General features: G+C 59.7%; 1 protein-coding gene across 1 annotated transcript in view; it reads right to left on the bottom strand.

The window, feature by feature from the left end:
• The window catches only part of LOC101664316 (high density lipoprotein binding protein), a 51,126-nt gene that overhangs the window by 10,769 nt on the left and 28,945 nt on the right, over positions 1-11,412 (bottom strand). Inside the window, exons 2-16 of the mRNA XM_045297492.1 lie at positions 10,660-10,721; positions 9,978-10,089; positions 8,568-8,725; positions 7,764-7,979; positions 5,732-5,938; positions 5,391-5,606; positions 5,101-5,307; positions 4,911-5,018; positions 4,395-4,499; positions 4,032-4,110; positions 2,873-3,012; positions 1,841-1,945; positions 1,614-1,727; positions 976-1,062; positions 727-858 (exon numbers count right to left, since the gene is read on the bottom strand). Coding sequence (XP_045153427.1) covers positions 727-858; positions 976-1,062; positions 1,614-1,727; positions 1,841-1,945; positions 2,873-3,012; positions 4,032-4,110; positions 4,395-4,499; positions 4,911-5,018; positions 5,101-5,307; positions 5,391-5,606; positions 5,732-5,938; positions 7,764-7,979; positions 8,568-8,725; positions 9,978-10,053 — 1,950 coding nt within the window. The 5' untranslated portion in view covers positions 10,054-10,089; positions 10,660-10,721. The remainder of the gene's footprint in view (positions 1-726; positions 859-975; positions 1,063-1,613; positions 1,728-1,840; positions 1,946-2,872; positions 3,013-4,031; positions 4,111-4,394; positions 4,500-4,910; positions 5,019-5,100; positions 5,308-5,390; positions 5,607-5,731; positions 5,939-7,763; positions 7,980-8,567; positions 8,726-9,977; positions 10,090-10,659; positions 10,722-11,412) is intronic.

The following is an 11,412-nucleotide window of genomic DNA, read 5'->3' on the forward strand; positions in this document are numbered from 1 at the left end:
AAGACCAGGGCGGGGAAACGGGCGCCACTTATCTCTTGCATCTCTTACTCCAGGGGGTCAGCATCCAAAAGCTTGTGGGAAATGGAATGAAGACAGCATCACATTTTCCAACCAAGTCTTTGAAGGCCCCGGTAAGCAAGGAAACATGCGGAGTCGCTTGGAGGCAACCACGGGAGGTTGGAGACACACTCCCAAGCCCTGCCACAGCCTGGCCACACCAGCGCAGTGCCCAGGAAGGCAACACGGACGCTGACGTGCAGCTGTAAAACAGTCAATCCCAAAGGAGGCACAAAATGCACAGAGCGGACAAGACCCGCAGAAAACAAACAGCAAATGGTCTAAGCGTCTCATCACAAGACAGATGGTCGGGTGGGATGACAAGTGAGTTGCCTGAAAGACACTCACTTCAACATCAGAGACACAGAGCAAACAACTTTGCTGGCATCAGAGAGGAAGAGGATGTAGCGTCTGGAGGAGAGAGCAGCAGCACACGCCTATTACATGGGAGAAGGTTTCTGTGCCCTCCTCCCACCGACCGACCACCCAGCAGACCACAGCGCTCAACAGGCTAACCGGCAGGGCAATGCCACCGTGACCGGCGGGAGTGTAACCAATCGGCAGGGCCTACACAGAGGAGCGGCCGGCACAGCTGAATGTCGGGTGAGAGCTCCACAGGCCGGCTGGCGGGAAGGGGCACCAGCGCAGCAGCACCAAGCCCGCCATTACCAGGTCTTTCTGGATGGAGAGAATCCGGCTCCGGGCAGCTTCGCAGTTGGCCCGCTTGCCTGTGATGACAATGGTCTCGGAGTTGCTGTTCTCGGCTGGAAGGTCAATCTTGGTGTTGCTCTCTTCTCGTATCTACGAGAAGAGAAAGGAGCCAACGTCCCATGACTGAGTTGCAGAGAGGAAGGGTGCTTCTTCAAACGGAAACTCCGGGGTGCTGGGCCCAGGAGCAGAGGCTGGCGGAGCCATCACCTTTTTAATGTTGGCGCCTCCTTTCCCAATGATGTTCTTGTGAAACTGCTTGAAGATCGGGACGGAGATGGAATAGCTGTTTTCCACCTTAAAGCAAACACACAGAGTGCCTTAGCCACTCCTGCTGTGGTGAGTGCATGCGTGCAGCCTCCGGGGTCATGTCACAAGGCCATTGGTGATGCGCTGGTCTCGGGCCCATCTCCCCTCTCCCCCACCCCATAGTCGGTCCCGGGAGTCTGTCAGACAACTTGCCCAATGACCCACAGGCCATCGATTCAGCACATCAGGGAGTAGAGTCCAGGCTGGCCACAGGACACCGGTGAGGCATGCCTGGGACTGAGGCAGGAGCAGACCGCAGCGGCCCTACTCAGTGGGGCTCTGGGACGCATAGGCTGTCTGCTGCCTGCCCTCCAACTCCCGCATGCTCTAAGGCAAGCCGCCGTTTACTACAGCGCTGGGTCTGTCACCTTGGGTGGGGGCCCTCTCACCCAGTCAGCTGCCAGGCAAGTACGAGTGTGCCGTTCTGAAGGGGCCACTGTGGCCTGTGCAGAACCCAGGCTGGCCCAGGTCAGGGAGCCTGCCCGCCCACCCTTCCTAACAGGTCAGCCAGAATTACGGTGTCGGCCTGCCCTTCCTACCAGGTCAGCCACCATCTTCTGCATGTACTTGGTGCATTTCTCCACCTCGTTCTTGGGCCCTCGGAGCTGGACGATGTCACTCTTTTGTGCAGGGTCTGGGAAGTTGATAATAACCTGGAACAGAGCACCACAGGCCCCGGGCACCGTTGACTCCTCAGGCCGCATAGTCACGGCACCAGATGCCACCCTGAGTCCTGTCCCCTCGAGGCCACATGGCCCAAGGTTACCTCTGGGAACTTGTCACGAATCTCGCGGATGCGCTCGCCCTTCTGCCCGATGATGGTGCGGTGGAACCTCTGCTCAATGAGCAGGTCCTTGGTGCGCTCGTTCTCCTGAAACACAGGCATGGAGGTTGCACGTCCCGGCTAGGTGGGCGGCTCCCCTCCTGCTGATGCGATGGTGCCCAGGGGCTGGGCACTGCCCAGACAAGACAGACTCCTTAAGCACGCCGAGCCCCCGTGATTAGATTCCTATTCTCTCGTCAACATCTTCTCACCCACCCACCCAATGGGATGCTGACATTGAACACAGTCCAGCACAGGCCCGTACCAGGATCTAGTTTCAGGGCCCAGTGCCAGAACCCAGGGCAAGGACCCAGTGTCAAGCAACAACTGGGAACCCATCAGTGAGGGCAAGACATGGGACCTCTGGCCAGTGCCCAGTGCATTGGGCAGAGAGCAAGCTTCCGTGGACACACCACCGGGCCGCCTCCTTGTGTGGAGGATTAGAGAAGGCCCACAGAGCCTGTCAGAAGTGGCAGGATTACAGAAGAACTAGCTGAGCTGAAAAGTGAAAGCCAGGCAGTAGGATGTTTCCACAAATTCTGGGGGACCCTGGATTGGACTGACAGAATGAAGGTTCGAAACCAGTCACACCACTCCCCGCCAGGGGAGACTGAGCAGCAGGGTCATGGCCAGCAATGGCCAGGGAGTCGGGAAAAGCAGGCCAGCGCCCACTTCCGCAAGAACACGAAGTGGCTCTGTGACGCGGAGCCCCAAGTGGGCAAGGGACGGAAGCGGGACACCTCCACCTTGGCAGGGAGCAGTGTCTTGAGTGCTGTGCCTAGCCCCAGCTCCATGATCCTCCTCTTGCCTAGGGGCGTCAGCTGCATGGCAGCACTTCCTAGCCTGGACCTTGAGACACCTCAGTGAGTCTGGCTGGCCATCCAGGACAGAGAAAGGCCTCCAGCAAGCCCGGTGGTCCCATGAGCAGCCGGGTGCCTACACCCCGCCCACCCACCTCGTGCCCGGCTCACTCACCATGCGTGAGGCGAGCTCCAGCAGCTCCCGCTTGGCCTGCTGCACGCCCTGAGGGTCGCCCTCAATTCGGATCAGGTTGCTCTTCTCGCTGTCAGGCGGGATGCGCACAGACACCTTGTACTGGTCCTTGATCCTGTTGACTGGGGAGCAAGATGGAAGTCGTGTGGCCACAGCAAGGACACCAATCCCAGACACCAGGCGCACCCACTGCCACTGCCCCATGATGCGGAGCAGGCCTCCCTGCCAGGGTGCTAGAGCAAGGCTCTGTCTGGGAACCTCACGCTTTGCTTCCCGGCCAGACCCTCCTGGGCAGCCCGCCTGCCCACCCGCTGCAGAGGCCAGACCCCAGGTGTCCTTCCTGGGCAGCCAGCTGTGCATGGCAAACACCACGCTCTAAACAAAGGAGACCACTAAACCCGAGGCCGTCATGCGGTGCGGCAGTGTGGACGAGGTGCTCAGCAAGCAGACCACCAGCCTCCCTTAGTTCAGTGCAGTCACGTGTCTATCCATGCATCCTGACCACACATGTGATCAGTCTCAGACGGAGGTGCAGGACTCATCCATTCCTGTGCCGCTGGCTTTCCAGACGGGAACAACGGTCACAGTCCCAGGCTCCCTCGGACACCTGCAGACGCGAGCCTAGCATCTGTGCTCAGTCCTCTCGCTTGGCACGGTGCGGCTGTCTGACTGGCATGGCCAGCACCCGTCCAGCTCGGCTCACTCAGGCCAAGGATGTGGCTCCATCTCATTCCCTATAGCTTCTGACAGTACTGGAGTCACACCTCCCGATTCTTCTCGTTTGGCGCTGGAGGAAGATCTTACAAGCCGGCATTAGCATTTCCAAGGTCCCTCAAGCAGAGTGCCTCCCAACCGGAGGCTATTTGGAAGGTTTCTAGGGGCGAACAGCTTGGAAGTAGACCACCCATGCTCCCACTTTGTAGGCTGGAAGCCCCACCCAAGCCTGTTCCCCATAGCTGGCTCTGCTGCTGTTTCAAAATGCCGGTTACACAGCCTCCAGCATCACAGCCAGTGTGACCCACAGAGACAGACGGACAAGCGGTGCCCCTGGCTCCACAAGCACCACTCGAGGGGCAAAAGCAGCAGGAAACTGGGTCAGGACTGACCGGGTGGGTCGCCCCCCCGACCTGGGTTCACTCACTGTTGGCTCCGCTCTTGCCAATAAGGTGTCTGTGAAACTTGTGGTCAATGTTGATCTCCACGTAGTCCATCCGGTGAATCTGTAGCAAGAGCACGTGGTGTCGGGGGTGTGGTGTGACTGGCCACATACACAAAGGTGGCCCAAAGCGTGGCTACGCGCTGTCTTCTGCAGCCTCCTGGCTCAGGATCACCCCATGCACTCCCTCCCTGGCCCTTCTTCAGAATACGTCTCCACTCGCTACCGATGGCACTATCAGAGAGGGTGGCCAGTCCCTAACTGTCCGAGAGCGTGTCTGCCCCTGGCTCAGGAGTCACCCTGATGCACCGACAGGAAACATGGCCCACAACGGGTCCCAGAACTCACCAAGTCTTTGACCATGGCTTCGATTTGTCCCTGGGCCACAGTCACGTCCTCCGTGGGACCCTCCAGTGTGATCCTGTCCTCGCCTTCAGTGAATTCTATGTGAACCTGCCGGCATCACAAAAGGGCGGGGCAGTCAGACCAGGGACAGTGAGGTGGCGCCCATTCACGTGCACACCCAGCCAGGAAGACAACAAGTTCAGGACATGGCCGCTGCCACTAGTGGAAAGCTGCCCGTCAGCAGTGACAGCAGTGGGACCAGACACGAGCCAGAGGAGGAACTGGAAAGTCTCTGGGGCACAAGGGTGAAGGAGAACATGAATGAATGGTGTGGGGATGTGTCCACTGACCATCCTCCTCCTCCTCCCTGGGAAAGACCCTGCACGGAGGCAGAGGACACGCACTGGACACCAGGCTGCCCACGAGGCCTGTTCCTGGCAAGCTGCTCAGAGCTCTGACACCACAGCCCAACTGGGCGCGCTGGCCAAGGTTCCGTCAGACGTGGGCGTGAGGGCTTGCCTTTGGCATCTGCTGTGTGACCTTGGCCAGGTTCTGCCCCTTCTTGCCAATGATGAAGCGGTGCAGCCAGGAGGGGGCAGAGACTGAGGACACGGAGAAGCTGTTGGCCTGTGGAAAAGGGAAGCAAACGTGTGGCGGGGCCTGCCGGCTGCTCAGGCTCACAGGCCAGCCAGGCTCCCTGCCAGCTCACCTTGGCATAGACTTCCGTCAGCGCCTGGCCCAGCTTCTCAGGCTCGCCACGGAGGATGACCGTCTCCGAAGCGCTGTCCGAGGGGGGGATCTCCACGGACACCCCTGTCCGCTCCAGAATCTCCTGCAGAGAGTTGCCTTTGGGCCCGATGACGTACTTGTGCTGCGACTTCTTGACCTCCACAGCGATGGTCGTGGTCTTCTTTTTCTGGGTGGGGCCACGGGACAGTCAGGGGCCAGCAGATGGGCAAGCCCGTGAGCCCCCACCCCCACCCCCGCCGGCGTGAGCACCTTCTCCTCGTACACCTTCCTGATGCGCGCCACCGCCTGTGCCAGCTGCTCCTTCTCCCCGGTGAGGACGATCTCAGAGCGGCCCACACTGGGTGGTGGGATGTTGATGCGCGTGCCCGTCTCCTGCATGATCTCGCTCACCAGGCGGTTGTAGGGCCCGGCGATGAAGGGGTGGAAGGCCTTCTCCACCTCCAGCCGCTCCACCGCTCGCTTGTCCTGGGAGGGAGTGCCAAGTGAGATGGTGGTGCCCATCCAGGGCCCGGGTGGGCAGCCCCCGTGCACCTAGCAGCCGGTGCCTGCTCAGTGTGCATGAGCAGGACCTCATGCCCCACCCGAGTCACCTGCTCGGCGGAGATAAGCAAGACCTCGTGGCGGGCCTTCTCAATGCCCTCTTTGGTGCCCGTGATCCTGATGAGGCTGCTGGGGTCATCAGGCCGCGGGATCTGGATCTTGGTGGCCGTCTTCAGCTCCAGGTCCTGCAACTTCTCCCCGTTCTTGCCGATCACGAAGCGGTGGTGCTCCTTGGGAATGGCGACAGTCGCCGAGGCCTAGGACACAGTGCCACACTCACCAGGGCTGCTGTGTGCACCATGGGTGAGTGGGGGGGCTGGGGGGGGCACTGCACCCATACCCACACACCCAGGGGCCCCGGCTGCTCCTCGGCCCTGGCCGTGCAAAAAGCTGTGCCCCCCACCCCCCACCATCTTCATCAGAGACAAACCTTTCAGCCAGTGAAGGCAACACCTTGTCCCAGGAAAGGTGACAGATACTCAGGTGCCCAGGGGAAGAGCCCAAGGACGACCATCCACCTGTCTGCCTGCCCACCCTGAGCCTGGGCTCCACAACACAGCACTCCTGCGCCTTCCCAAGGGACACACGTCAGAACCACCACAAAGGAAGCAGCCAGCCACCCGACGACAGACAGCCTCTGACGAGACCCCTCCCCAACCCTGAGGACAAACCGAAGGCTTCCCCCAAGGAGCAACACCGGGAGTCCCCATGGGCGCAGTTCTCTCAGGGCAATCAAGGCATTAGCAGCCCCAGCCCACATTCACTCCTGAGGACTGTCTAACCCTGGCAGGGCCAACCCACGCTAGAAGGGCATCTCCGGGCGAGGCATAGACACGGCTTTCCGATGTCTGCGACTGGGGGCATTGCTGCCACCCCATCCTGTGACATAATGGGCACGCTGGCACAGAGCCGGGCACAGGAGGCCCCTGTGGGCACCAGGAGCATCTAAAAGGGTCTGTGTGCAGTCACCCAGGGCCAGAGGCCCTGGATGTGAGCTGAATCAGATGCAGCCACACAGTGCCCTTCTCGGCAGGACACAAAGCTTAGCGAGGGCCCTGGGGTCAAGGCCACACTCCCTTCCGCTGCAGACATCAAGGCAGGAAAGCATGGTCACCGCCCCGAGCACTGGGGGCTCCCCGTGATCCTGTGGGACCTCAGAGAACCACTCCCAACTATCCAAGACGTGTTCTTTACAGGAGACAACCTCATCTTTCTCTTATGAACTGGCTGGTGGACTTGAACCACTGACCTGATGGTTGGCAGCCCAAATACGGGGTTGGAAGCAGCTCAGATCAAACCTCAAGATATCAAGCCCCGAATGCTATGTGCCAGCGAGTGGAAGGTGGGCGGCTCAAGCCCGGGAACCCACAATGTAGGGCTTCTGTTAAAGAATATAATCAGAAGCCACTTAAAGTTGGACAGACGGGACAGTGGAGACAGACTACTGCCAGTCACAGGGACACTCAGGGCCAACCAAGGGCCTGTGAGGACCCTCTCCATCATTGACCCTCACAGAAGCGCAGGCTGGGCAGACACAGACGGCACAAGTACGACAGCCTAAAGCCTGAGTGGTCCAGCTCCCTGGCGCAAGAGAGTCAGGGGCCCTGCCCAGGCCACACAGTCCAGTTAGAGACAGAAGGTGCATGTTCACCCTGAGGTCTGGTTCCTACCTGTAGCATTTCTGATCAGATCCCACCTCCTGAGAGGCCCAGATTCAGGTCCGGTGGAAGGAGCCCCTGAGCACCCTACAGGTTACTAAGATGCTGGTCCTGGCAGGAGGTAGCACCCCGGCTGGTCTTCCTACAGTGGTCACAGGTAGATGCTGGCCTGCAACCAGAGCTCAGGGGCTGCTTTATGACCCTCAATCTGGAATGGAGGCTCCCAGGGAAGGGCTAGCAAACCTGTGGAGCTGGCCACCTGGACTGGCCCTAGCAGCCCAGCTCCCAAGGAAGCACCTCATGTGCAGGGACAAGCCTGTCTCTTTTAGTCCAGCCACACGGAGAGCACCAGGGGAGGAGTTCCAGCAGGATCTGGGGGCCACAGCAAGGCAGTGTCAGAGTGCGGGGTGCAGAGCACACCCACCTGAGTCTGCAGCCTGGCGACAATGTCCTTCCGGGCCTTCATGACGGCGTCCAGCTTTCCCGAGACCATGATGGAGAGGCCCTGGTCCTTGGCGAGGGAGAGCTCCAGGTGGGCACCAGTGCGCTGCATGATCTCCAGGCAGATCTTGGCCTGCTCGCCTTCTCCAAACTGGTTCATGTCCTTGTACTTCCTCTCCTCCAGGGGCACGTGAAACACCTGCTCAGACCGACACACAGGCAGAGGTATGGGCTGGAAACTGGGAGACAGCCCTCGGTCCACAAAGAGCAAGGGACACAAGAGTCTGGGAAGGGGGGTGGGGGGAGGCTGAGCATGGTCAGAGTGTGCGCCCTGAAGAGAGGGTGCTCCAGGGCACAGTTGGCCTAGCCCCGAGGCTCCTAGAGAGCAGGGTGCCAGCTTTTTTGGCAACTTCTGAGCCCGTATCAATGCTGGCTGCTCTGAGGGACCGAGAAGGGTCTGGGTCCTGTCTAGAACTACAAAAATGGAAGTGGCGCCATCATGAGGCTGGCAGGTGGCACAGGGGACACCGAGTGTGGGTGAGGATGTGAAGACCAAGGGGCCTGAGGTGGTACTCAAGGCTGCCTACAGGAACCAAGACTTGGGCAGACAGCCAGGTCAGACTCGCAGAGCAGAATGCCCTGGGATGATGGGCCCACAGGTGGGAACCCAGGGAAGGTACCGGCTCAACAGGTACTTCCTGGGAAGGTACCAGGTGCCAGGCCCTCCCAGGAGCAGGAGACACCATGCTCTCAAGGGCTGCAGGCTGAAGCTGTCCCTGCTGCCCACCTGAGTGATGACAGAGGCCTTGATGGGCCGGATCTTGCTGCCCCAGGCCCCGGCGGGCTCCTGGGCATTCTCCAGGCAGGCTGCCTTCTCAGGGAGGGGAGGGAAGGCATCCTTGTAGGTTGGAGGGTCGCTTTCCTCTTCCGAGTTCAGTGTAGCAACTGGAAAGGGGAACAGCGATGAACAGGAAGCACATGGCTGCCAGCAGGACCCGACAAAGAGACTTTACAAGCTGTGACATGAAACGACACCAATTGACCCACAAGTGCACCCTTCACAGCTATGGTACAAGGCCACAGGAGGCAGGTTCCTAGCCCAGTACCCTCTCACCATGCCCACTGGGACAGTGTGTAAACTCAAGGGGAGAACAGTCCCTATGTGCCCTGACCCCCATGTGAAGTCGGCAAGGCCATGCCTGCTCCAGCCTCAACGTGCACTGACCGCTAGAGCCAGGCCAGCTACAGAAGCACCCCTGCTGCCTGGGCAGGGGGCTGTGGGAGACCTGCCCCTGACCCCCAGCCGGGGGCTCCAGGGGAGCAGGTATGACTGTATGGGGAATCCCTGGAAGGTTCTTGGGGCTGTGCAGTGATGGGCTCCCAGGAACTCAGTGAGAGGGATCCTGGGACAGACAACAGCCCTCCCCCATGCCCCAGACTAACCTTTGGAACCAGCTGGGGCTACACCTCCTTCCCGCAGCAGGGCAGACGGGCAGCCCGGCCAGGAGGTCCAAGAACCCCAATAAACAAACAGTGGCCGTGTTGATAAAAGCTTTACTCCCTAGTCTGGAAGACACGCCCCAAGGGCTGTGGTGGCCAAGCCGAATTCCAAGAGTTGTTTTAGGTTTAACCTGAGAACCGACACTCCACAGAGAACTGAGCCATACTCGGACCTACACGGGTCTGTGCACCCCTCTTCCACACCACCCTCTTGGGATACTTGATCCCCAGGACCTCAGATGAAATCTCCCTCTGGACAGAGATGGGCTGTACCCCCAAAGGACAGCACCTCAGTTCTTAACACAAGATGCTCCCTTGGTGACAACCCACATGCTGAGCTCAGGAAGTAAATGAACCTCGCCAGCTTCTTTCGATGTAAGGTGGGCCCAAGACCACCTCCGAGTCTTAGCTCTACTAGTTGATGCTGCTCTAGGGCACTGGGGTCCAGGCCTGGGCTGAGCCAAACGGGGATACCACAGCTTTGGGCAGGGGTCCCATCAGTCACCAAACACCCCATCCTGCAAGTTCTCCTGGGCACTGTTTTCTCTGGCAGTGTCTCAGGACCAGTCACCCAACCCTCCTGCACTGCAGACAGACCGCAAGACAGAGCCTGACCCGGTTTCTCAAGGCTGGGAGCGGAGAGGGGGGGAGGGGGCAGTGGCACTTGCAGGGAGATGGCAGGGCAGGGGGTTGTCACCTTTGATCTGCTGGGGAACCAGCCCGCTCCGATGTTCAGCGAAGCTCTCTTGGGTCAACACAGCCACAGAGCTCATGGTTGGTGGCACGTGTCCACGTGTCCGGGGCAAGCACTGGGGGTGGAGGGCCGAGGAGGAAGGAGTCACAGGCAAAGCCGGCCCACCAGGCCTTGGACTCGAGGCCGAGCCTTATCCTCCAGCCATGAGCCTAGCTCTTGTCACACCAAAATGCAACAGAGAGAGGGTGTCATAGAAGCTGCAGAGGGGCGGCTTTGGGCAACCCAAGGCTTGGCAAGGGCCACAAGCCCACGGGGTCCAGCGATGCCCAGACAGGGAGCAGCTCAACCCATGTCCCAGCCCAGCCTGCTGAGCTGAAGAGCCTGGGCCATGGCCACAGCGGGGGTTGGTCTGGCCCCTGTAGTCAGGGGCTGGATGCAGGATCTGCATACTACGCTCAGTGCCCCATGGACCCCGTGGGCAGCAGCAAGGCACCTTACCAGGCTCGGGAGGCTCCTGGGCTATCTTGGCGGGACCCCTCCTCACAGCCCTTCACCTGCAGGCAGACTATGCCCACATGCCCCAGGCAAGCCTACAGAGGGCATTTTCTCAGAGGGCCCTTACTCACTTTGTCCCACACAGTGGTGGGATGGGATGAAGGGGTGAAGACTTGATGTCTAAACTCACCAGCAAAACGGTCAGTAGCCAGAAAGTCCGTCCTGAGGCGCTCGTCAGCCTGCCAGCTTTTGCTAAGGTTGGGGGGAGGAGAGAAGAGAGCATAGTTACTGTACTGCGTGGAGGTCAGCGCAGGTCACTGCCTTCTCAGCCAGACCAGAGATGGGCCTAGGCTTGAAGCTGAAGCCATCAGCTTTCAACCAAGTGGGAAAGTCAAAGCCCGACCAGCCAGACTTTCCAGAGTCGGCTTTCCCAGGGAGCAGAGGGAGATCCTCAGTGGCCAAGTCCTATGGAGCCATGGGAGTGAGATCCTCACCCTCTAAAGATCAGGGAACCCAGGCTGAAACAGGAGCCAACAACAAGCTCCCAACGCCCAGCTCTGAGCCCTCTCTGCTTTCCAGGTGACCAGAAGCCACTGTCCTCCAGCAACAGTCTAGGTGAAACTCAGGCCATTCCAGGGATAAGCCAAGGGGGTGCGACAGACCCGCAGCCCTAGAAAGCCCCCGAGGACCGCTGTGGGCAGTCACATGCTGTCCTTTGCTATCACTTCGGGTGAGTCTCTGGCTCCTTCTCACCCACCAGGACTCAGAGGCCAGATCACAACATGAGGGGAGTGGGGGTAGAGGTAGAGGGTGTGTGTGAAGCAGCTCTTCAAAGATTGAAGCCCTTTAGAAGCAATAGGAACAAGAGCACCCTAACTCTGTGCAGACAGCACCACAAAGATCCACCTGTCAGCTGCATGCTCAGGAAGGAGCAGAGACTGGG

This window comes from Echinops telfairi, unplaced genomic scaffold (assembly GCF_000313985.2).
Source record: "Echinops telfairi isolate 266 unplaced genomic scaffold, ASM31398v2 ScPeMD7_3;HRSCAF=10, whole genome shotgun sequence".
Lineage (NCBI taxonomy): Eukaryota > Metazoa > Chordata > Mammalia > Afrosoricida > Tenrecidae > Echinops > Echinops telfairi.